Here is a 26,379-nt window from a genome sequence, read left to right as displayed (position 1 = left end):
TAACTTGGATTAACTTGTTTAAGTTTCTTGATTGGGAGTGTAATTACATTTCACTTTGTAATGCTTAACAAAGTATTCCATAGCAGCAGAGGCACTAAAGCTATCTGTCTACAGACTCAGGAATGACAGATTCTGATTTTGATTATACTCACTTCCAAAACAGAACATCACTTACACTCACAAGGATCAACATTTCTGAACATAACTGATCATTTCCTAGCAAATCTGTGGTATAATTCACCATTTTAAAAAATTATACCTGTTCCACAAAGCTAAGCAGTTACATTATCCTCAGGTGTTGCAGATATAAAGACTTCTGAGCTCATTTATATATTTTGGAGTCCGACATTCAACTTCAAGACTACAGGGGATCCCATACCTTTTGGAAGCTATAGCCTGGATGCCAGGACGGCAGCATTTCCACATGTTAGTAATTTTTTCTTTTCAGAGTAACTGGGGCTTGGGTTGTATGGCTAAATGCCTTCATATGCAGAGACAGGACAAATTTGGACTATTCAAAGGTGTTAATGGTTTTAGAAACTCTAAACTCAAATTTACTGCAAATTACAATTAAACATATGGACTGGCAAACCAATCAAGACACCATCACATTTCTTCAGAAGCCCATGAATGCCTCTGTCAGCTGCTGACACAACTGAAAAACTCTGCTTTGTGATATTCACATCTGCAGTTCTCTCAGCAAGTTCATTTATTCTTGCAGTGCCACCAAGATATGCTAGTCAAGGACAGTGGCAACTACACAAACATAATGCTTTCCCACCCCTTTTGTAAATGAGTATAATAGGAAGAAGAATTAGGAACTTACAGAACAATCCAAGAGCAGACAGAAATCCTCTTGGACCTAATTCTAAACCAATGGATCTCATCAGGAAGGCTTTTATTGAAAAGACAAACCCCTTCCACTTATAGCTGTCCAGCCATTTTTGGAGGTGAAAAGCTGAACAGCACACTGCCCATGTATATTTGGACTAGCATTTTAAACACTTGTGACTTTACAGGTGGATATTTAATACCTGAGTGCACATAATGATTTCATACACTGAAAGTCACTGCAAGTCAGGCAGCTCAGAGCGTAAGAAAGCCCCTATCCCATGTCACTTTTAACACTACAGACCTGCCATTGACCAGTATCCCATTCCAGCTACATCTTCCATTACTAAACTCGCAAACCTAAACTTGTAGCCAGGAAAATTTACACTGTAGGACCTGTCCCAAAAATGATTACTTGCTCAAGAGAAACAACTTTTGTAAACACTTACTAATCCCTTTTTCTTTTGGAGCAATCTTCTCTAGATCCTTCAACTGGAAGACATCTTTCTGTACAGAACATGAAAGACACTTTAGTTCCAAATGACAGCATCATCTAAGCCTGGGTGTTTTTTACACTAAGTCAATGCCCACAGAATCAAGCAGGAAATGCACTGTATGTTTTGGTTTTGCTAGGGAAATAGCCTGCATATCCCTCAACAGAATTCGAACATTCTGAGAACTAAATAATAAGAAAAACACTATTATTGTAACAAGCCCTGTTCTTTCCTTTGGTGCTCTGTAGTCACTATATTTCATCTCAAGTTAGACTACAAAGCCCTTAAAGCCCAGGTTAGACTGTCAGCACAGATGCACCACATTGCTCAAGTGTCACAGTATTTTTTCCAGAAGATAAAACATGGTGGATTATATATGCCACCAATACAACTGTAGCTGAGCTTTTGGATCTCCAGGTTTCTTCTCCCCAGTGACCCTTTCCAGCTCTGCTCTCAATTTTTCTAACGTTCAGATTTCTTCCTCCTCCCATAAAATGCAGTGAGATACTTCCCAATTTCCTGCTGTCCCCTCTTATGGTAATAGACTTAAAAAGAGAAGATGTGCATAGGTAGCGCACAAAGAATTTAACACCACCTGTGCATCTTCATTCCTTGGCTCTACCTGGGGATGAGCCACCTGATCAGAGGTTAAATTAATGAAGTTTTGCCTCTGTAATTTACACCCTGATGTCACAGGGCATAAGTGAAATGCATGCCAGGATATAGAGTTCAGCTGCAGCTACAGTTAAGCTCCTTTTAGAACCTGTTTTCCCACCAACGTAAATGCAGGACAATTATAAGTTACTTACTGTTTCAAAAAAGATCTCCATCATGCGAGCTCTCTTCTCCTCAAAGCTCAGGCCTTTTTTCTTGGACTAGAACAAGGGGAAAAAAGAAAAAACAAACCAAGACATTCAGCAATTTGAATAATTAACATCTACTCAGAATTCAAATCTATTTCCCTATAAGTTGTATTTTCCATCCTCTAAAATACCTTACCAATAAGCCCAGACTTTCAGATAAATTCCTTCTTTGCAAATAATCACTACACCAAGCTCATCTATTAAATGAAGGGACCTACCTTTTAGTTCAGAGCCAGCCTTTCACATAACCCAACCTGGCTCCAGCCTCAATGTTTCTTGACACACACCAGTCCCAAAATCTATATTTATATAAAACTCACACAAATGTTTAATAACCCTTAAAAAGATAAGGAGTACCTTCTATTTTCTTTTTGTTTTAAGAATTGCCTTCCATCTTGTGATATACAGACAACAGTGTGAGTTGTAGGCCATTCAGGTTTTTTTAAGGAGATAAAGAGCATTTTGAGGTCCTAACCAACTTTATAATGTCAAGGTCACATTTTAAAAACCGTGCTGGTTTTATTTCTTTTCTCTCTGGTTGTGTGACCAAGCATTCAATAACTTGGGTTGAAATACAAGCAAAAGGCAGAAATGGCTATTCACAAACTGCTACCAGCAGTACAAAACTGAGAAATAGTCTCCTCTGATCACTTTCAAAGATGCTGTTTTGATATGCCTCTTATGAAATTAGGATATAAAATATTTCACAAAGAATTAGAGTTTTACTAATAGCATTTAGCATAGCCCTCAACAACCCAAAAGCAGCAGGCACAACGTGAATCTGGGAAGTTTCCCCTTGCCCCACTCCCTGCCTCACACACTGTGTGCAGACACAAAAAAGGGAAAGGGGGATGGAAAGGGCAAAATAGGATGTTGGCAGGAAAAGGTCTCATTAAAAAAAAAAAAGCATATTGTTGCCCTTAAGTCAATGGAAGTGGGTAGTCTAATAACAAGATGCTTTGAGAAAGACATGGTTACGTTTCCAAGTCTGTAACAGAAAGGAGTCAACACCATTTCTACTTTTTAACACCTGCTTCCTTCTTAAGGAATACAACTGGGCAGCGCACAACACTTAAAACATACACCAAAAGCAAAACGGCCAGATTGATGTAATTTAAAAAAACAAATGTAAAAGCTAATTTATGCAGCTACAGTAACACAGAGACAGGAGCAGAAGCAATTCAATGCTATATTTAACAGAAAGCAGCATTACTATTTTTTTAGGCCCCCTCTCTCCTCTTTTAGCCAGCGATACCCTAGGTCAGCACTGCTGGCACTGCTGTCTCCTGCGATGTCAGTACATTGCAGGATTAGAACCTGGAGCTGCCACGTACATGCAAGTAGGAGCACGAACAGAAAGCAGACAGATTTAACTTCCACCTCCCTGCCTTCCCCAAGAGCGCTGACACCTTCAGCAGCAACAGGAACAAAACCCGTAGGCGCACGAGTGGAATGGAAGCGTTTCTGGAAGCATGTGCTTGTAGCTACGCCCCTCGGGCGCCAAGTTTCACACCACCACTTCAGCAAACGCAGCAAAACAAGGAAGCCAAGAGCTCTCTCGATGAAGGTTATTAACTTTCACATTAATTTCTCCCTCCTACCTCACTGGCAGGCGTCCCCACCACAAATATTAACCACACCAGGAGCATCCATTTCGCTGCCGCTCCCGCTACCGCAGGCAGACAGAAGAATACGGTGCTGTGAGCGCACTCGGGCACACCTGCGAGTCGCTCTGCCCGCTCCCACCTCCCAAAAGCCGCAGCCAGAGGCTCAGCCCGACCACACCTGGGCCCCCGTGTCTTGGGGGGAAGCAGCGGGCACCGGGCCCGACTCGAGCCACAGCACGGGGCTATGGCTACTCCTCCAGGTGCCGGCTCATTTACATCGCTCTTCAACAAACGAAAGGCACGGCCCACACCGTGGTGACGCTGCGCCCCCAGAACCGGCACCGTGGGGCCTCCCCGGAGCGGCAGCCCCGCTCCCCTTAGAGCCGCCGGGCCGGAGGGACGGCGAGGCGCGGGCGGCCGTCACCCGCCATCACCCGCTCGCAGCCGTGGCTGCTGCCGGCCGTGGTCACGGCTCCCTCCGCAGCCCCGCAGCCTCAGCGGCCGCCCAGGAAAGAAACCGGGAGGAGGCAGAGGGCGGGCGGCCCCGCTTACCATGTCGCGGGCGGGCGGCGCGGTTTGATTCCGGCGCCACCGGGCGGGAAGAGGCCGGCGGGAGGCCGCGTGCGCAGCGCCGCCTGCCGCCCGCCCCGTGGCCCTCACAGCCCTCACGGCGCCCGCGGCAGCGCGGCGGCCGCACAAGACGAGGCTGTTTCGGCCACCGCGAACGCGAGCGTGGGGGGTTTTCTTGTTGTTTATTTGTTTTCAGTTTTTTGTTGTTGGTGGCGGTTTTTTTGTGGTTGTTGGTGGTTTTTTTTACCGGCCGGGTGGTGTCGTAGAATAAAACTGAGGGGACAAAAGAACACGTGAACTGTGGTCTTACACGACGTGTGTTGTACGGCTGGCCTGGCATAGGAGCCACGGGACGTGGAGAAACACAGCCTTCGCTGCCCGTGGAAGTGAAGGGCCTGGCCACATCTGATGTTGCTTGAAACAGTTGTTCATTGTGATGACTGTTCTAGCAACTTTTAATTACTGACAGCTTGTTTTAATTGTTATTTGTGTTGTAAGTCACTTTCCTTCAGCTGCAGCAGTTCTGGGAAATTGCTTTGCAACAGCAGTGGGTTCATATCTGCTATGAAATCAAACTCAAATTTAGAGTTTAAATTCAAGCAAATGAAAACGTGCAAGCTGAGATTGTTTAGGCAGTTCTTGGGAAGATTTTCCGTGCCTTATGCAAGGTGACCCCTTCCCTGGAACCTGAGGTTCTTTTCTGTGCAGCCCATGATCCCATTCCTCATTGTGCACACTAGCATATTACTGAAAATGAAATGCAAATTAGGAAAGACATTTTTAATACTAAGCCTTTTGTTCTTTCATTCTCTCATGTGCATCTCATTTGCAACTTGCTAACGCAGGATGAAATCTGTTGGTACCCCCCCTCATCTGCTGTGAGAGCTCATATTCTGTCTCCCTGCCTTCCATCTCCTTTGGCCAGCCCTCAAAGTGACTATGTCCCCACGCTCCCTGTGACAGTTCTTTTCCTCCTGTCACACTCACCTCTGCAGTCCAAGGGTGAGAGCCCCTTCCTGCTCCTTCACAGCCTGAAGCAAAACCGAGCTCTGCTGGATTTTTGCTGCTGCCAAGCAAATGGTTGCTGCAACATTTGCAAAGTCCCCGTTGCACCCTAGGGTTTCTCCAAGCGACACGTGTGAGTGGTACGGGGGGGTGTCAGAGCTGAACATGCTGCCTGCAGTACAGGAAGAAGAGAGGGAGGATGGGTTTTCAGAGGGACACTGACTCTGAAGTGGGCTTGGGGCACGTACCTCGTGTCTTATGTTCAGTACACGTGAGGCAGCAGTGCTCCCATCCACCCCTTACACATGAAAGTAGACTGGCAGCAAACCCCAGGTAAGACTGGTGTCACCCCCAGACAGAGCCAGCACATGGCTGGAGCACACACCTGGAACCACGGCTGGAAGGCATTCCTTGTTTCAGCAGTTGAATGTGATGGCAGCAAGCCAGACAGCCCATCCACCTCTGAAACATTAGGCATGCTCTCGGGCAGTGGTGGGGCAGGCGGCTCAGCAGGTTCTCTCTGCCCATGGCCCCTGGGGACAGCCGGGCTCAGCTGCCCCGAGTGCCATGGCAGCCCTGAAGCCCTCCACGGTGTCAGCAAAATCCACAAACGCCAGAGGTTTACGTCCAAAGAGGAGACAGAGCAGGCCTGCAACTTTATTCGAATGAAGGAAGAAACTCCACTGGGGCACACGCCCACAGGGTTTCCCCTATTGAGGTTTTGGAGGGCGCAGCCTCCTTTTATCCCAAACTCCCGGCCGCACGTTTCCCTCTTCCTTCCCCCATTGGCTGAGGTACCAGGAAGGTACAGCCTTCCTGAACTGCCTCCCACATATCCCCCCTTGAACCTACTATTTTACCCCAAAGTTCAGAAACTCGGGCTTATGCAGACCCATTTGTCTTGTTTCAGGAGCCAAACTGTCTGGGCTCTGCAACAAACCTGGTGCCCAAAGTTAGTGGAGACGTGAAGACCCATTTCAAAGATGTTAACACCCATACCTTCACCCATCAAACTGTTTGTAAAGACATGAGCTTTCCTCTCATCGGCAACATCACTGGCTCCAATTTACTCTGTAATAGGAGGTTCCCTAACACCTCCCACATTTTGCAGCACCAGATGAAAACTAATTAGTTGAAAGACCATGGGGTGAAAGAGGTCCCAGAAAAAAGGGGAACACACGGTTTATCTTTTGCTTTGTCATTTGAGGGGTGGTTTTTCCTTACTGCATAAAGTGGAATGAATGACTCCTAAAATACATAAAGGCCTGGCATTTTAAATGGGCTTCAGAATGTCTAAACATTCTGAAACAGATATTTCACAAAACTGCTAGTCATACGCTATGAATATAAAAATAAGACAATGGATGGGAATACTGTGGAAGACACTCATTACTGTGTCTTTCTGTTAGAATATTGTTCTCATTTTCCTGTGATTTTCTTAAGCTTTAACAACTTGGGCTACATTTTCTATTCTAGGAGTTTGAGATTTTTAAGTACGGGTCGAAATAATTTTTCACTGTTCCTGAGTTAGAGAAAATACAGTGCTTTGTCAGTGTTACATTATACTGGGATGAAATGAAATTTGTACTCTCCTTCATTTTTCTCTTACAATTGACTGTAGTTGAATTACAATTAGAAATTCTGTTTTGAAAGGACAATAAAGCAACAATGGCAGGAAGCTTAGGCAGTAGGAGAATGAAAATTGTCCTGCTTTAATTTTGTTCCTTTCATACATATGTGCCATAGCACAGTCTTAATTACATGAGCTGTTTTTTCAGGAGGGAAGAATTCAAGTTGAATAGCAGATCAGTTTATTTCTGGAAGAGAGCAAGCCTTTCCAGTCCTGTGCCTGCCTCCCACAACACCTGTATGACTGACAGCAGTAGAGCTTAAGCATGGAGGATGAGGAGGGTTTGAGGAGATGCTTACCCATGGGGGGTGATACCAACTTCTCTGGGATCCAAGCAGTCTGTCGTGGGCTGTGGCCACATATCAGGAAGCAGTATGATCCATGAGTATCCCATACAGGCCAGTCTCTGCAGCATTTGCTGCCTCATTTCATCCTCAAATGAGCTTTTGGACTGTAAGCAGATGTTCTCCCTACAAACATTTAACCCTTGAGTGAGAAACCCTTGGTGAGAAATGCTAGCTGGCCCTCCCCCAAAATTTACTGCTTCGGCAGCTTTGCTAGGCAGAGCTGCTGAAGTGGGCATTACGGTTATCCTTGAGGTGAGTAGCTTAAGCCCTAGGATTTTGGTCACAAGGCATTTCACTGAAGGAACAAGGCATTCATATACCTAGCTCAGAACAGATCTGAGGGCAGCAGCCTCCAACTGCAAATAGCAATGAGCAGCAAGTGCTGGGTATTTCCTGCACAGCTGGGGCCTGTGTAGGGAGAACATCTGTCCACAGAAATGACATTGACTGTTCCACTGCACTGAGATAGTTCAGTCTGGTCCAAATTAGGGAGGCTTCACATGAACTGTCAGCAAAACTTTGGGGATAGTTAACTGCAGGGCAGCACAGCTGGATATGAGAGAACTTCAGCCTAAGGAACAATGAAACATTTTTGAACATGCAAGGGCATGTTAAGGGGGTACCACTATAAAGAGAGCCTGGCTAGTGGTGGCTGCCCAAAGTACCTGCTCCTTTAGCTACTTTGGCATTATTCTCCCTGACATTGTTTCTCATTGGTGAGACTGGGTTCTGTAGTCTTATTCATAGAACTTTTAAAAGATTCTGCTGCCTCATTTAGGTATTTAACTAAGTACCACAAGAGGGTCAAAGAGGAAGTTGGCCATTTACTGCAGATTTTTTCTGGTAAATGACAGTGCTCCCCAGTATTAGTGTTCTGCCTGTCTGTCTGATTTTGCTCAGTGGTGAAGAGCCTCTGCTCTAATAATCCAGGGAACAGAAAACGTTTCTAGCCTATCAATAAGAAAATATTGGGAATGTAACGAGAGTCTTACCTACTAAGCCCGGTGGATCCAGGATATCCTGTGCTGTTGCTTCTGTTCTTCTTTGTGATCTTTTTTTCCCGGGAAGGAACAAGTGCTCTGCAACTCTGAATGTCAAACCAACACTGCTCGGCTTTAAGATGTGATATTCTTTTAGCTGGCTGCCAAATAAAGCCTTTTCAGGGCAGATAGACAAGTACATTCAGCACCAAGAGTCTGTTTGCTGAACGTGTATTCATCTGGAGACTGACAGAAAAACAAAACTGATCCATTATGTTGTACTAAGTTTGTCATTAGGAGAAAAATGAGGCATGGAAACATGGCTGCTGACACTCCCTATGACTTGCAAGAAAGAGTAAAACACAGATTCCTCTACAGGGTTTGGGGGATAGTTCCACATAAAAGGACAGCAGCTCAGTATTTCAGCTGTCCCACTTCTGACTGTCCTGCCACTGAGCAAACACTCATCACTGAGGGTTTCACTGATCCCTCTGGTCCACTCCATTGAGGCTATGTCCAAGACAAATGATCCATCTGAAGATTCTTACTTTGTGAGCAAGTTCCCAGTCACACGGAGTTCTCAAATGATTCAGGTTTGGAGAGTTCACAAGACATAGGTAATATGTAAAACTAAAATTAATACAAGCTGGAAATTTATTCTTACAGGGACAGAGTCAGACTGAACTCCTATGGCAAATTTTCTGTACTCCACAATAATTTAGTTTGGTTTTCTGCAACAGACCCTTGAAAGATTATAGCACACCTGAGCTAAAAGGTACAGTGTACTTCTGTGATGCAAGCAGAAAAGCTTACAGCTCTTAATCTTACTGCCACCAATGAAAATCTTAATTTTGAATCCTGGACTGAAGAAGGAAGGGAGGAACAAGGAAGCTCCAACTCTGCACCTTCGTCCCAAGAACTACTCCAGCCCCTCTTTTCTCTGTGTCTATATAAAAGCTTAACACCCGTGAAAAAATCACAGTTTCCTTGGCTTGTGACCTGCGGTGTCAGGGAAGAAATTTGGAAAAAATTACCTGTCTTCTTGCATTATGGGGTTACTTTTATGGACAGTGAGTATGAGACATATGAAAAAGAAATCCTCAGCCATGAAAATAACAGAGGAAACAAGCTTTATTTTTATTATTTGAAATTTTTGTGCGTGGTAAAGGTACACATTTGACTCTGGTTTTCCTACATTTCCAAGACAGAGTAATTTTTTTTGTCAGCTAAAGCATTATGAATACCATGGCACACAGGAAGCTAAAACTACACACGCACACACGCGCACACGAACACACACACACACAAACACTTTGTTGTGCATCTTTCATCCTTGACCTTAAGGAGAAAAGGTTTGTATTTAGCCTCATAGGGATTTAAAAAAACCAAACAAAAACATCATCAACAAAAAAACAAGTGAGAAAAATATTTCATTATGAGTGCCAAGAGAGTGCAAGGCTTACATGTACACAAAACATATATTGACTTACAAAGATGGAATGTACAAAAACTTTTAAAAAAACATGAAAAAAAGAACTGGAAACACTCCTAGAACTGGAAAGCTGCAGCATATCATATCAACTGATAGAGATTTCTATCAGGGGCTGCTGCCATACACTATGCAACTTAGGGAACATTCCCATGTTATAAACCAAAGGAAAAGTGTCAGGGTTAAGGCTGTGTTGCTCACAAACATCAACTGAAGTGCTGTACATTCGTCAGAAATAAAATGACCTGTTAGGAACCTTCCCACTCTGTCACACAAATACCTTTCGTGCACTTTCCACAAACAGGTCAAATAATCACTGCTCACAATTCTTGGAGGAAATTTCGATTATACATCATGATTTCATAACGAGCTGTCTCCCATAACTGAAAGTCATTTCTTTAAAACAAACATAACATATTGGGCACTTATAGTTCTCATGATGGCAACACTAGATCCTTAGTTATAAAAAATATTGACATAAAATCAAAAGCCCTCTAGCTTTTACAGAACAGATGAGCATTTACTAGTAAATAACTCTCCATCTTCATGAGGCAAATGCTTGCCTAAACCATTTTCCTTTTCAATACATTGGTGCTGGTTTTAGCCTATGTAAAACTCTCCTGTTGTTTATATTGGATTTATCTGAACAGATCTTTTTATTCTATTCACAAAACCATGAAAATACAGTTGGCTAGTTTGTCCTAAAATGCTCCATATGACACGAGATCTAATAACCTTTTGAGATTACTTTTGAGTTGAAGCATAGTTAAATGAAGCACATACTTTCACCATTCATGCTGTGCTGCTAGTCAATTAGCATTCCAGAGAAGTCAAGGGGACATTTGGTTATACCTGAAATCTGGCAACAGCGTGCCTCTAAAGCCTTTAATAAATGCTAACAAGTCAGCAAATCACATAGTGCAATTCTGACCTTCCCTTAATTGGATGAGAAAAAAGCCTGCCAGTTTTTAAGTGCAGAATTTCTGCTTTGGTTGCTCTTTGTAAGGTTTGTAAGCCAAGCATTTTAGTGAAGCTGGCTTCAGAAGCACACCGTAAAAGCAATGTGTTTCTCAGTTTCCCAGTGCCAGGCAGATAAGGTCAGACCTTGGAAGGGAATACCTTATGCCACTAAATTTGAAATTGCAGTTGACAGCATTTGCTATCAGAAGGAACTTCAAATTACTGACATTTTTTAGGTGCTGCTCTGCTGATAGTGTCTGAAAATCCAAAAGTCTACTCAGTTTTTTTGAAGAAAAAATCCACAAAACCCCTAATAGCTTTGAGCTGGGTTGTGAGGGGGTTATGTACAGAATTCACTATTTCATCAGGATGCACTTGGTTCACATGGGTTATCTAAAATCCTGGTAAACAATGCTGGACTAAAGGGAGAGAAAAGCTTTTGAAGAAAAGTGTATGCATGAAATAGCAGAGTCTTAAGTATCTGTTTTGATGTATAAGTTAGGATCTGATTTTCATACTTCTCGAAGTTCCTGACAACAGTGGATTTGGCAATGTTTTCTGAGGGGTAAACATGCAAGCTTAGTAAAATTGTTATTATAAAAATCCATATTTGGAACTAAATATGATAACTGACAGCCATAGCACATTTTTAAAAAGTTTTTACCTCAATCTGTGCAACCCCTTCTCTTTATTAATAAATACAGTTCAAATGCTACACACCTTTTCTTCATTGATAAATGTGCCATTTAAGGGCCTCCCAATATCAAAAAGTGTTGTAAGGACACTTAGAATGAAAATTTGATCTGCAACTTTGTTAAATTTTGATAGGACAGTTTATTGGTAATGACTGAGATACCATCTTCAGAATTTTAGGACAAACTCAGTTCAAGCAGAGGATATTTTGTTCCCTTAGTAATAACAAACTTGAGTTTTAGTATTTCATAAATGTTACCACCAGTTTCTTAGCTTCATTACAGTCCAACCTTAAGCTTCATGCACAAAATATTTATTCCAATGAAATAAGAAAACTTATATTTGCACGAGAAATTGTAAATTGGCTCTATGTGCAAAAAATAAACAAAGGAAAGAAGAGGAAATATCTTTAGGAAACAGTAATTAAAAACCAGACAAACCCCCCATTTAAGAACCTTGGGGTCTGCATTTTTACCAGTCAAATGCAACTTTACAAAAAAACCATTAGTTTTTCTCAAATTCATTGAAACAACCACCTTTTAGAAATAAGACAAATACTTATAACAAGAAATTTTATCAAAGATTTCTTTCCATTTCGCAAACATGCTTAAAATACTCCCTTGTTTCTGACCCAATGCCCTTTTGTTTCAAGGCCCTAAAAATGAGAAAAGAACAACAGCACTTCCCAGGCTATTGTAGGCATTGGCAGCAAGCTCACCAGCTCCTCAAACAACACTTAAAAGGGAGCACCACTCTATCTATATCAGGCTAAAGTAGCAATGCAACCTTTGACCATTGGATATAGAAATAAGAATAAAGCCAATGCTACTTTAGAAAGGACAAGTTCATACTTAAAAACCCCCAACAAACCAAACATTAAAATAAGAACCATGCCTGTAAGCATTTCCAGTTAAATTAATACTTTAACAAAGAACACAGTAGAGAGATCTGACAGAGGAAGAAGGGTCATTTTTCGGAGTACTGCCATTGTCAAATATCATACATACGTTCCAGTTTGCTGAAATAACCCACATTTACTTTTTTTTCCTGTTTTTATGTCAATCAATCATACATACATACATACAAACAAATTGGAACAAATCTCACAGTCCTTGTTTTGTCCTCTAACAAAATTCCCTTTGATGAAGGACTTCAAGAATAGGTTCAAATTCATTTTTATTTGTATTGTATTTTTTCTCACATAAAAACAAATAGCTTTGGTAACCCTTGGCTTTCCTATACAACCTCAGTTTACCACAGTTCCTTTGGTTGTATAATGTAGGTCCTCCACAGGGGTACTTCTCTGGCTTTCTGTCCTGTTTGAAGCTGCATTTTGTTTTATAGGTTAATACAATGAATTGCCGTAAGGAAACATGGCAATGAACACGTACGAAAGAGTGGCACACATGAGGTTAATTGAGATGACATTGTAATAACCCTGATCCTAATGAACTAGTTTGGTGTCAAAAGGTCTGTGGTTATACAGAAATTCCGCTCCCACTAACGTATCGCTACAATTAAGTTTTTCCAGAGCTTCAGAAATGTCAGGTCTCTGCAAAGTCCTTCCTGCACATTGAGCAAGAGGAAGAGTGAAAAACGGTCACACAAAACAATCCTTCATTAATTCCACATGAGTAGGGAATTTGCATTGATTCTCAAAGTGCTAAACATTGAGCTGTGTTAGGTCTGACGGTTAGAGCTAGACGGATTTTGTGAGACTTAACCTTATACTAAAAGGACCTACTTGTTATACATAGTAAGACTGAAGAGTGTTAAAAGTGTAATACCTACCATGATAATGAGATCTAGAAGATTCCCAGGATCACCTCTGGGTTAAATAACACGTAAGAATGATACTTCTTTAAATTTGGAAGCTCTGAGCAGGAGCTATCCTTTGCAGTCATCAAAAAGCTTTGGGAACTTTTCCCAAACTTTTCTGGGTTTTGCCTAATTAGTTAATTCCAGTTCCATAGGCTGAAGTTTGTGTTTAATTTCACATTGTCTTTATGAACTCAGTTACAGAGAATTTTTTTTATTAACACTTACAACAAAAAGTTCAGTGAGAAACCTAAGAGGTGCAAGTCCTATGTAAACAAGGTAAGTTTGGAAATTATCACAAGAAGTCTGTAAGAGACTCCTTTGTTATTAAAAATGAACGCAAAGTAGGAGATATCCTGCACTGGATCTCTAGGACGAGTCTTTTCTTAAGGGTGGGTGATTATCCAGCTCCAGAGCTCATTGCTACTGTAAGTATCGATAGACCTTGAAGCAGTGATTTCCAGAGTCTGCGACTACAACGTGGCCATCTGAAGTAAGAGCCAGCCCTTGGGGACCATACAGTGGGTCAGCAGAGGTGTTAATGTAGGATAAAAATGATCCGCTTCCATCGAAAACCTTTGAGGGTGAGAAAGCACAGAATAAATGTTATGAATAAAAAAGGAAAGTAGCGGACACAAGCCTGCTCTCAGTTATACTTCTAATTTCTGAAACAGTTGACATACACTAGAATAAACAAGGGCAAAATCCGTTCTGTTATCTCATATGCAAGTTTATATACAAATGTATTTTCTTATTAAAAAGAACTAATTAAAGGTGCCAGGATCTTTGGCAAGAATTAGCACACAATGAAATAACAATAATAAAAAATAAGAACCTCGGCTGTTCCTCGTTCTAAAAATAGTCAACTACAATAAATCAAACTTAATCGGGCACTCAACCAACACCTTGTTTTCCTAACAAATATCACTATTGTGGCTAGCCTGATTCTTAGGTTGCCACACAGAGAAAACTCAGGAATTTGTTTACCCTGTTGACAGTGCTTCCTGAGAACAACTCATAAGCAGCTCCCTCAATTTTATATTCAGTGGAAATAATACATATACTTATTTATTAGGTATTAGGCAAACAAGACCTTGTGATGAACACTTAAAAGATAAAAAGAGGGCAACTCTCATAACATAAAGCAGAATAATTTCTCAACACTTAAAAAAGATGATAAAAATCTGCTGCATTCACCTCAGGCCATTTGGTTTTTCACATTTTCCACTATGTCTCTTATCTTCTCTTACAATGATTATAAATGACTATCATCTCATCAATGTTTGCAAGTCTCATAAGTCATCAAATAACTTTTGAGGAACTACTTGGCACCAAAATCCTTGGTCACAGTGACCATCAGAGCTGCCAGCAGCCACACTGAAAAGCCCACAATCTGACACCACCAGTTCTGAAAGTGGACAGGCCAACAATGAGGCATTTAAAGGATGGTGTGAGAAACCTCATCACTTCTAATGCTGATGGTGTTTCTTGGGCAGTCTGACGGCCAGAGTTACCAAAGTTACCAACCCATTTGTTAATCAAGCACCCTTTGAAATACAGAAATTTCTACCTGTATTCGGCTGTTTCCCCAATCTGCTACGATAATGTTTCCATTAGAATCTACAGCTACTCCAGTTGGTGCATTAAATTGCCCATTTCCTTCTCCATTTGATCCAAACTTCAGCATGAATTCTCCCTCCTGGTTAAATACCTGCATGGGTTAAAACAAAAACCTGAATATGGCATGGTATCAAATATCAGTAATCTAGTACTACCAGTTCACCTGCTAATTAAGGGAGGAATTGAAGAGTTCCCAACACACACACACACACACACACACACACACACACACACAGAGAAGATGGGAGAAAAGGTGCCCATCTCTCCCTCCACTCCATCACACCATACACCATTTCCCTTCTCACTTAAGATCTGATTCATCTCAGATACAGAGGCAAAGGGCACCAGAACCCTTCTGCAGCTTGTGCATCTTGAGCTAAAAAGAGCTGAATGCAGATACAGGACTGGGTTCTTTGTTTCTGTGGAACTAAAACACAATGGAGCAGACGCTCTCTTCTCTGCTGCCATAATCTAACACACACTGCGAATCGTGGCATGCTGCTCTCTGTATAGACAGTTCAGCAACTGAATTCTCTGTGATGGTAACAGGGTTAGACAGCACAAAGATGGAGCTGATCAATGACTATTCTGTCAGTGACCTGGATGCACCAATGGGACCAAAAGAGAAACAAAATGTGCCATTTACACAGTACCACAGCTATCCCTAAAATATTTTGGTCTACCTTGGGCCCAGGCCCAGCTACAGCGCAAGGTCCAACAGTGTTCTTAGAGACTGACTGTGGCTTGAACAAGAAAATGCAAAGACCTGGTAAGTGCCAAGTACACACTGAAGTGCTGATAAGGTAGAAGGTGTCAGGAAACCATTCTGTTCTTGAACACCCCAGTGAACAGAGAAAAAACATTTGGGAAAGGAATTTAATGAAGCACCAGGTTAGTGCCTCAGATGATTAAAGAAAATTAAAAGAAAAAAAAAAGCCAACTAATGAAAAAAACAGGCAAAGATATATTGCTCTCTCCCTGGGCTAAAGTGACCAAATGAGAGAGAAGACTACATTGTGCAGGATTTTCCATAGAAGATGCCTGAGGGAAGGAACATCCTTTAAAGTTAAGGGGGCGGGAGAAAAATGTTGCTGAGTGAGCTTGTTTAATTCAAGACACTGGTGGCAGGAAGTGGCTTTGGGACTCACAAGAGTGAAATTAATTTATTTAGTTATTTATAAACTAATTTATTATTTAAAAGAAGATGTACTCTCTGCTCTCAGATTATAAACTCTCCAGAGTGTCAACAGTTATATGTACTAATTTAGAGAACACTACAAAAATAAGACTCTTTTCCAGTTAGTACCAAATTGTAACAAGTAACATTTGTATCCCATTGAGTCACACCAGAGACAGATGGGACACCCTGTTCTCATTAGAAATGTAATAATTATAAATCCTCTAAGATGCCACACTTCTTACATCTCTTCACTTGTTTTTTTTTTTCATTTCAGTTTGCCCCTTGCTGTTAAGCCTCTCCAGGCACTCTCGTTACCAGGCAAACCTTGCTTATGGAGAGGTAATTTATGGAGTCATAGGCCTCCTGCAGCACTCTTGGTTTCTGTGTTGTAATCCAAACCACGAGCTGCTACTTCCTTACAAATTCCAAGAGGATACGCAAGCAAGGTTGCTATTCCAAACCTAGGTGATTCAGCACTGCTCAGGACACAAAGGTGTCTATGCTTAGGCAGCAACTTCCTATTTCAGGTGAATATATAAAATTTATTTTTTCAATCAAGAACACTGAAGAACTAGACTGAGAGTTCATCTTTGTGTTCAGTCAAAATAGGCCAGTAGGTGAAATGCCAGGGACTTTGTTGGTGTGTGGGACTGACAGATGTGTCCTCAGAACCCAGGTAGAACAGCATCCTGCCTGTGTCCTCCTGCTGCTGCTTCCTGTAGAGGGAGGGCACAAGAGCACGAAGGAAGTATATGAAAGGGAATGCCCGAGAACAAACACGCAGAGGTGAGGCATTTCTGGGCCTGTATCTCCTTCACAGACATTTGCCAACACATCTCAGCATGTTTCCTTGGTTTGGTTTATTACTGGGACAAACAAATAAACTTCCTATCATACCATGACATTAACAGGCTGTGAGTCAGGACTTCCCACGGGTGTAAGGACTAGTGGCCAGCCCAGTGCAGGAGGTATGGAATGAAAACCAGTTGTTACACAAGTTTTAGAGAATCAGGTTGTAAAATGGACCCAGCAATCTTAAAGCTTATAGGTGTGGAATTTAAAGACTGTCATGTATCTTTACTTTGTTATAATTTTATTCAACTAGAAATGTGGAAAGCTTTTACTGGGAAATTCAAAAGCCAAACTTTTAAAAGAAGACAGAACACAGGGTCAATAACAGGTTTGGCAGAGGGCTAATACAAGTAAGTAAGTTGAAATTATTTATCTCAAGTACAACTTAGGTTTAAGTAATTGAATTAGAGACCATTATAGTGACACCAAAGGCAATGGACTATCTTCACTAAGCAATGCACTGCATGCACAACGTTCTCTGAAAGTGCTGTACTTATAGCAGAGCTCATACATATGGGGTGTGATCTCTTTGGTTTTAACAATACTTTGTTTACCCCAAGAAAGTATCATAATAAAATTAAAATGGCAACTTTCCAAGTTGCCATTAATTGACAGTACCTTGACAGAATGGTTATGAAAATCTGTAATGATAATTTCATTGTTGCTGTTTACAGCTGCAAAATGAGGACCTGCAATGCAGAAGAAGAAAAAAATAGTAATATCATTAAAATAAAAAGTATGGTTAAATTAAAAAAAATCAGCCTGACAGAATATTATGTTTGGCTTCTGAGCAATAGTCGTCAAAGTGGGAATACGAATTTCAAATTAAGAGTAATTTTACTTCATGGTTTTTTTAAAAAGCTCAGCATGCTTTTTGTAAACACAAATAATTTCTTTTTCAAGCAGTTGTCAGCTATTGTTACCAATAAGCATTGTTCATTTCTCCTTCTTTTGTATACATTTGACTATGCAGAGATTTATGGGCTTATTAACAAGACAAAACATGTAGAGCTTAAGCATAAAGTTGTGTATATACTGAAAATTGTTATCAAAAATGTCCCTGTAAATTCTTAATTGAAATATTTTATGCTCTATGTGCTCACGTCTTACAAGCATTTGAGCTAACAAATTTTAGGATAACTAAGAAAGTTACTAGAAGACCACTGTCAAGGAAAAAAGGGCATTTTTTGCTTTACATTGTGTATTGAAATATGTGTGCAAATTTGAGTAAAAAACAAAGGATAGCTTGAAAACAGGCAAGTATCCAAATTAAAACACTTGGTGCTATTTTGAGTTATTAAACAGAACAGAACTCAGTTTCAATTTTCACAGTAAATCAGAGTAGACTATAAAAAAGGTGAAAAATTTTACATTCAAAACATTCAAGTATTGATAATTTACCTGTTTTCTGTAGCCTATCAGCAAGAAGAGGTGATACATTTCTCAAAAGCACTGTTAGGAAGTATTTGCCTACTTTTTTCAGGAGGTGTTCTTGCAAATTTTCAAATGAAAAGAAATTGAGATACCCAGAAAATTTAGTTGTGTTAGAACCCAAGCTCTCATAAATTATATATATTATGCCATAAGACATTGCAAGAGGTCTCAGGATAAGAACACATTGATGCTATTCCTCTCTTTCACTGTGAACCAGTCAAAACATCAGACCAATGAAACTACATACTAAGTGTGACCCAACACCTGTAAAATGACCTGCATACCTTAATTGGCATCTTCATTTCAAATTTTTAAAGAACAGCTATTCACTTAAAATATATCAGTGAGGTTGTTCTGTTTTTTTAACTTAATTGCGTGTTCTGCTTGAAAGACACCATGTGCAAGCAGTCAGTTTGAGTATAAACTGCAATTTCCCCAAACTTATATTGGCCGTTCCATAACTCTGTCTTCCTGATCTCAATCTTATCACTACCCCATTACACTCATTTTCTACGAGATACCACTTAGGGCATTGGGCTTCGTGGATCTGATGACTAGAAACACAAAGCACAGCCTTTGAGTTGATTATGATGAACAGCTTAGTGTGGCAATTACAAAGCACTTATAAAATGCTAGTTAAGATCAGTCATTCTTGGGTCACTGATCTGAAATGCTTCCAAGCATAGGGAGGTAGATGAAACCATCTGGTTACAGTTACACTTGCAGAACAGATGTTGCAGTCTGCCTGACCACTCAAGCAAATGGTGAAGTGAATAGGAGCTGTATTGTATGTCTAGCAGAACCTCTCTCCGGGAGGATAAAGGAGTTGGATACAGCATCTTCAACATGCTCAAACATCATGCAAATGTGAGCAGAAGAGGCAAGAAAAGGGGATTTACATATTACCATCAAGTGTACCTGCAAACTGCTTGTCACCATTTCCTCGACTCCCGAACCTGGTTACTATTTTCCCATTTGGCTGGAAGATGAAGACACAGCATGCTTTATTGTCCACTACAATGATGTGTCCATTGCGATCCACTGAAACACCTTTAGGGCCCATGAGCTTTCCAGACCCAATTTTGGCCTAAAAGGGAAAACACAAAACAGGAAAATATGTTGGCATGATAGAAATGAGTTAGTACAGTTTGAAGATTGTATTACAGGCACACAGCAGAATGGAGAGGCATTTTTTTCATCAAAAGTTGGAAGTGATTGTTTTTATCAGCTCTTACTGTGTACTTTATAATTTTTTCTTCAGCTGAAAATAAAGTCTGCTTTCTGTATGTCTTTTCTAGACTGAAAAATCTGTCTGTCGCCTCAGCAACTGAGTACGAATATACAACTCACAAGAAATATAATCATCAGATTTGTGTGACTTGATAAACTGCAGCACCTGTCAGAAATGTCTGTATGTCCAGCATTAGGGTACCAGCAGGATAGGCAGACAAGCAGAAAGGACTTTTGTCTCCGACTGCATGCCTTTCCTGAGTCCAACCACCACCTTGATGGACAGGGAAAAACCTTTATCACTGCATCAAAGAAGTCAGAGCTCTTGGAGCACCAGGGCTGGGTGTGATGTAGGCTATGATGTACTCTGTTGCCTTTCTTGGGTTAGTAAGACACCAGCACCTTCTGAGTGCTCTCAGACAGATTTTGAGCAGAGCTAAAGCTCAGGCTAACCTATCTTTCACCAGATTCCACATGACATTGCTTCACTTGCTGCTTAGACACATGAAGTCTCAGCTGAAAAATGCAAAGGAGAGAGGATCATGTTGCCAAACAGCAAATGAAGCAATCTTTGAAACACTAAACAAATCAAAGCTTGTTCCTGTCTTAGGTAAATGAAATTATTTCCATCATTTTAAATAGGCCTTGTGACTACCAAAACCATCTGCCAGCATAATCAGCAACAGGAGGGCAATGGTATACAATATTTCAATGGAAAAACGTTCAGTGGAGAGGAGATGGATCTCACAACAGTAAATTATTTGGAAAGGCTAGAGAGCTGTCAAATCCAAAACTGTCAGAAACATTCTTTAGTAGGTTTAAAAAGAGGGGGTTTTAAAAAGAGGATCTAAGCAGCAGAGCAAGCAGAAATTGAGATCAAGCCTTTAAAGAATCCATGAGCTACCTGGGCATATACCCAAGAAGACTCTAGGATCACCTCCCAATCCATTCCACATTTTTCCCCATTCAATTCTTTTTAAGGCAGAGATTCTAGAAACTGTTTTAATCTACATAAAATCAGTTGAGTTTTTACCTTTCAGTTAAAAAAGGTTGTAAATACCTAATTGTTTGCATTGGAATGGAGCAACTTGCATCCTGCTTTTAGCCATTTTATAAAACTGATGGACAGATTTGAAAGCACTTATTCAGGTTTCAAAAGTCTGCACTGGACAGACAATCCACTAAACAGGCTGTGTTGCAATTATGGATTCCAGAACTTTCAGATCCTGTAGTAATTTGTGAGAGACACATCCTACAAACTGAGGTCCATATCTTGGTGAAGAACACACTTTTCTGTTTCCACTGGAATTTAAATGAAATATATACTAAGATATTCATCTTATTTACAAAACAAGGCCATCTTTCACCTCATTGCCTTTGCAGAGTGAGACAGATCACTGCCTAGAAAAAGCAATGCTGTGAATCATAGAATCATTGAGGTTGGAAAAGACCTCTAAGATTGAGTCCAAGCATTAACCTAACACTGTCATGTTTACCATGGCCCCAACTACCACATTTACTGGTGACTTCTCTGCCCCTCTCCCCTCCCTCCTGCAATTGGTGAGCAGCAGTGGGACAGATTACAAGGCATGGAGAAAATTTATTGCCTAACCCATTTCTCTCATGTCCCTGATGTTTTCAAAGCAAACAGAAGGAGCTCTCCTACCCTTATTAAGTCCCATGTTCCTATTCCATGGTACATTCTCATAGGTGGGGTTGCAGGTAAAAACAGGAACGATCCTAAAATAAAGCCCCCTAGGTTCCCTGAGGATGGCTGCTACCAAGCCACTACACAACCTTTTTCAGTCTCCAGTAAAGAAAATTCCAGGGAGTAAATCTTGCAGGTCCAAGATTATGCTTAGCCACATACAATGATCATGTGTCAGTTTTATGTTCATGTGCATATACTGTTATAAATTGCAAAATATTTAGGCAAAATCTACCTAATTGAATCATACTAAAATATCCCCAGGAAAAACTATTAAAAATTATTTTGTATTCACCAGGGGGAAGATATGAGCAGAGCTACAAAATGTATTCAGTTTGCATAACAACAAAGCAGCCAAACCATAAATTAGATGCAAATCTGTGGATGTATTTCCTTTGGGGTGATTAAATCATATTCCCCTCTTTCCTTTGGGATGCCCGCGTGGTTGTCTGCTTGAGCACTGCACCACCTCCTTACCATCTTTCCAGGATTCCTATGGAAAATGACTCAGACTCATGAGTACAGTGTCTTCCTGCCCATATAAACACATATGGAAAAATATAATGAATAAATCACATACTACATTAATGGGCACTCAGTGCTGAGAAGAGTAATAAAAATCACTATTCTTGGGCCAGGTTTAAAATATAATTTGCAAGCAGCAATAAAGTATGCCCAGCTAAAGTTTGCAATGTTTTTTACTAAAAATCTGTTTCCAGTTTAGATCAAAATATGCTGATGACACATTACTGGATCTGGCTGAACATAATCTTTGTATATTTTTATTTCAGAAAGTTTCTTAGAATTATAGGTTTGATTATTTAGAACAGAACATTATGAAACCCAGTCACTCCAGTTAAGTGTATGAATGGAAGTATTTTCAGGCTTTTTTTCCATTAGAAATGAATACAGTATAATGGATCATGTAAACCCTTAATACAAATAATGTGTTTAATTAAATTCAGTCAAGGACATAATGTCCCTTATTTTATAGGCTCTTAGGAATTTAGACTGGTTTTCAAACATGTGTTTATAAAGTCACCCTACCAGGCTGGAAAATATTCTACTGTGGGATATTCCTAGAGGTAAAAAAAAAAAATTCAGCTAGCCTGTATAAAAATTTATGAAGACTTTTCCTCTGTAGAACTAAGTGTGTTAGGGCTTAAGTTTAACTTTACCAATCTTGTTGCTGTCTGAAAGATTCAAGATTGTCAGCAATTAATTACAAACTTTCAACATACCATCTTTTTCTGTTTGAGAACTTCTCTAATAAGGAGATACAGCTTTGTCACACATTGCAATATCACACAATAAGTGGATTTATCATTCATGTGACTGTCAAAATTCAATTGTGACCATTTAACTACACTACCTATTCCCATCTGAACATGCAACCAGCTTTGCACAGCTCTTTCCTTAATTCCTCTAGTGAGACAAAGAAAAAGAAGTTTGACAAATGAAATGTATCCTTTCATCTTTTCCCACTTACCTAAATTTGATCTTAACTTGCAGAGCCTTGTTTGGTTGATAACAAGGTTATCATCTTATATATAACTCTTCAAGACTAGAAAGAAAACAATTGTCTTCTCAGAGGAACAGGAATCATTCTCTTGGCTCTATTGTCCAGTTCCTTCACTAGGTTTGAACACCACACTGGTGAGGAGCTGGTACAGCTGCTTCACCACACCCTCTCTCCTTAGCCTAGTGCAGTGTCTGCTGCAACAGTTTTCTTAAGCAATTTCAGAGTACTTGACAGAGGAAGCCAGCACTATTCTATGCCCTTTACAGATGAAAAAAAAAAAAAAACCACTGGGAAGTGAAATGAAGATAACTAGGTACCCGTGAGATCTGTAGCACAGCCAGAAACAGAATCCCTGAATCCTAAAACCCAATCGGAGTCTTTATCATTTCCAGGATAATACAGCCTTTCATGTGAAGAAGCTTGTGTTTTGGTGCAACCTTAGGTTAGAGTTTATCCGCCCCTGCATTATGTAAGTTTTACAGCCTTGAGAAAACAGAGCTCTGTCTTTCTTGCTGCCAGCAACTGAGGAAGGTGACACTTTTCTGCCTGGCAGTGGAGGTTGCCAAGGGCAATCAGTCCAGTGCTGTAATCAGGGAGATGCCTGGGTCTGGCTCCAGGGAAATTTGCCTTATGGCTCACATGACTATTAAAACTCTGCTAAGGGAGAGTAAGTGTAAATAAATACAGAAGGAAAGGGACAACATCAAAAATAGTTAGTTTAAGCTCAAAATAGTCCCCTGATATTGCTGAGTTAACAACTAGCAGGCCACCTGCATCAGAGGTCTTACACAAGGACTTGCAGGCACAGTCCTTTGAAGGCAAATGCCATAATCCATTTCTCTCTCTCTGTTACCTTAGCAAACACTACCCAATTTAATCTGACAAGACTCCTGTAAGAATTACCACTTCCAACACACAAGAAATTACAAGGTTTTGCCCAGATTCCCACAGGCTAGATCTGTTATATCTATGTTTTCTGCTTCCAATATATTTTATTTAACCCCATCATAGAATAAAACCCTGAGTTGGAAGGGACTCACAAGGCTCATCGAGTCTAACTCCTAGTCCTGCACCATTCATGCCCAATACAAACCCCATCCCTTCATGGTTGTTGGGGTTTTAGTTTAGTCTTAGGTTTTCCTGTTAAAGGAATTTTCTCCCATATGCATGTTGCTAGGGGACAAATAGCTGTACTTAAGAAAGACAAAAAGGGGAGTGGGGCGGGCCTGGCTACTCTTTTGTCTACACCTGGGTGTGGGGACAGTTCGCTCTGAGCGTCCGGAGAGAGAAGCTGCAGAGAAAGGAGCTGCTGCTTCTTTCTTTTTGGCCGTTCTTTCTTCCTGCTGGAAACAACGCCGAGACCCCAAAAGCCGCTTTCCCTGCCCTGCTGGAGACCGAGCTGTGGCTGCCCTGCTCCGCTGCTGCTTCGAGTTTTCGCTACGCTGTAGCCCTGCTCGCCCTGCCTGCCTGGGCCTCCGTGGTTTTTTCCCATCTGGATACATCTCGTCTGCCACCCGGGATTTGCGTCCGTCCCTGCCGTTCCAGCCTGCTGTTCCTGAGAGCCCGGGATCAGCTGCCCAGGGGTTTGTGAAGCCTTTGTTCCATCCTTCCCGGGATCCCAGGGCACCAGAGCCGCGGGTTTCCCGAGCTCGCTCCGGAGCGCCCCCTGCAGCCGCGGGGGAACCATCGCACCTGCCCTGCTCACCGGGAGCCGCCAGCGCCCCTGCCGGCTGCGAGCGGAACTGCACCCGAGGGGAAAGGGCCTGACAGCCGAGAAGGCTGGCACTGGGTTTGTGATTGCTGTTACTGCCATAGTTGTTGTTGTTTTGTTTGACTGGTTATATACATATATATATATAGTAAAGAACTGTTATTCCTATTTCCCACATCTTCGCCTAAAGGCTCTTGATTTCAAAATATAATAACTTGGAGGGAAAAGGGGTTATATCTGCCACTTCAAGGGGGGCCTCTGCCTTCCTTAGCAGACACCTGTCTTTCAAAACTGAGACAGATCTTGGCGCCCAACGTGGGGCCTGAGGGCATTAAGAGATAGAGGTGAAAAAGGAATAACAGTTCCTCGATAACTTTATTTTGTGTGCTGGATATTGGAACCTTGTTAGGCAGCACTATGTGGTCTAGTTTACCCTGGTTTGGGTGGCATGTAGCCGTGGCTATATTCTTCCCCTTTGCAGCTCCTTATTTGAATATGGGTCCTCTGACTAAGGCTACCATTGCTGTTATCCAGCTTGCATTATGGGTCGAGAAGGTGAGGAATTCATGGGTTTTTAACTTCCTCCGGAATGTGGGCACATGGATAAACAGCTATCACACACTGAGCACATGTTTTTGGGGTTATGTTAACAATGGTACCTTCTGTGAGGAAATGACACCAGGGGAAGTTTTCTCCCAACCCCTCAACCAGTTCTTTGGGCCCACCCCATCAATTTTCGAAGGGTTTAAATTCCCTCTGAATACTAACCATCTGCTGCTGATAGGCCTACTCTATTTAGCATTCAAGGATAAGTTGAGATTGGCTTGGATATCTACTCGGACACCAGCCCCAGAGACTAGAGATCCTGCCCCAGAACCTGACATGGCCCCAGAGAGTAGAGTTCCTACCCCAGAGCCAGAGCCTGCCACAGCCCCAGACACTAGAGATCCCGCCCCACAGACTGATACTGCCCAACAGTCCACCTCAGAAATGGACTACCCAAACTGGGTGGGGGTACTGGCAAAAGGGATGCAGGAGATGTGCCAAGAGATGGGTCAGGTGCGCCAGGAGATATGCCAGGAGATGGGCCAGGTGCGCAAGGAGATGTGCCAGGAGATGGGCCAGGTGCGCCAGGAGATATGCCAATTGCTAAGGGAATACACCTCCTCAGCTAGTGAAAAACCCTCTCCCTGCCCCAAAGAGGGTGAGTCCGATGGTGCAGCAGTGGAACCCACGGATGTTACAACCGTCCAGGCTTCAGCTGAACCACAAGGACAACCACAGCCAGCAGCAGTCGCCCCTGTGCAAAGGAGGAAGTATAAGACCAAACCAGTACGACCAGTTAATGATGATGGGCAACCAGGGCCCTCACAACCAGCAGGAGAGCCAGAGCCAGAAGTCATCACTGAGTCCCTGTCGCACGACAGTCTCCGTGCTATGCGAAACGACATTGTGCGAAGGGGGCGTGAGCCTTATACCACCTGGCTGCTTCGGGTTTGGGACCTTATGGGCACAAGTGTGCAACTGGATAGTGGTGAGGCAAGGTATCTGGGATCGTTGACCCAGGACCCAGGTGTGGACCAGATATTTGTGAGGGAGCCAGGGCCTCTCTCTCTTTGGGAGCGGCTCTTAATGAGTGTGAGAGAAAGGTTCATTCACAAAGAAAGAATGCAGGAGTATCATCATAGAATGCAGTGGAAGACACTCGAGCAAGGGATCCAACAGCTAAGAGAGGTGGCAATATTAGAGGTACTCTTTGGGAAGGATGGACAGCATGATAATGACCCCGATAAGGTCAGGTGCACAGGACAGATGATGTGGAACCTGGCAAGGCT

At 41.8% G+C, this 26,379-nt stretch overlaps 2 protein-coding genes across 16 annotated transcripts in view; both read right to left on the bottom strand.

Annotated features, from left to right (window-relative positions):
• MND1 (meiotic nuclear divisions 1) overlaps window positions 1–4,402 on the bottom strand; it is a 40,950-nt gene extending 36,548 nt beyond the window's left edge. Inside the window, exons 1-3 of one of the 2 annotated variants that reach the window (XM_048305161.1) lie at window positions 4,348–4,402; window positions 2,135–2,200; window positions 1,281–1,338 (exon numbers count right to left, since the gene is read on the bottom strand). In XM_048305161.1, coding sequence (XP_048161118.1) covers window positions 1,281–1,338; window positions 2,135–2,200; window positions 4,348–4,350 — 127 coding nt within the window. In that variant the 5' untranslated portion in view covers window positions 4,351–4,402. Of the gene's footprint in view, window positions 1–1,280; window positions 1,339–2,134; window positions 2,201–3,789; window positions 3,960–4,347 lie in introns of those variants that run through there. The other variant, XM_048305160.1, reaches the window with a different exon arrangement.
• Window positions 4,403–9,440: 5,038 nt separating this feature from the next.
• TRIM2 (tripartite motif containing 2) overlaps window positions 9,441–26,379 on the bottom strand; it is a 95,191-nt gene continuing 78,252 nt past the window's right edge. For 13 of the 14 annotated variants that reach the window (XM_048303443.1, XM_048303439.1, XM_048303437.1 and 10 more), the window contains 4 exons: window positions 19,280–19,460; window positions 17,558–17,628; window positions 14,858–14,998; window positions 9,441–13,863 (listed from right to left, as the gene is read on the bottom strand). In XM_048303443.1, the coding sequence (XP_048159400.1) occupies window positions 13,711–13,863; window positions 14,858–14,998; window positions 17,558–17,628; window positions 19,280–19,460 (546 nt within the window). In that variant the 3' untranslated portion in view covers window positions 9,441–13,710. The remainder of the gene's footprint in view (window positions 13,864–14,857; window positions 14,999–17,557; window positions 17,629–19,279; window positions 19,461–26,379) is intronic. The other variant, XM_048303447.1, reaches the window with a different exon arrangement.

Source organism: Corvus hawaiiensis, chromosome 5, assembly GCF_020740725.1.
Source record: "Corvus hawaiiensis isolate bCorHaw1 chromosome 5, bCorHaw1.pri.cur, whole genome shotgun sequence".
NCBI classification, from domain to species: domain Eukaryota; kingdom Metazoa; phylum Chordata; class Aves; order Passeriformes; family Corvidae; genus Corvus; species Corvus hawaiiensis.
The sequence above is the reverse complement of the archived record's forward strand: the minus strand, read 5'-3'. Positions and strand labels throughout refer to the sequence as shown.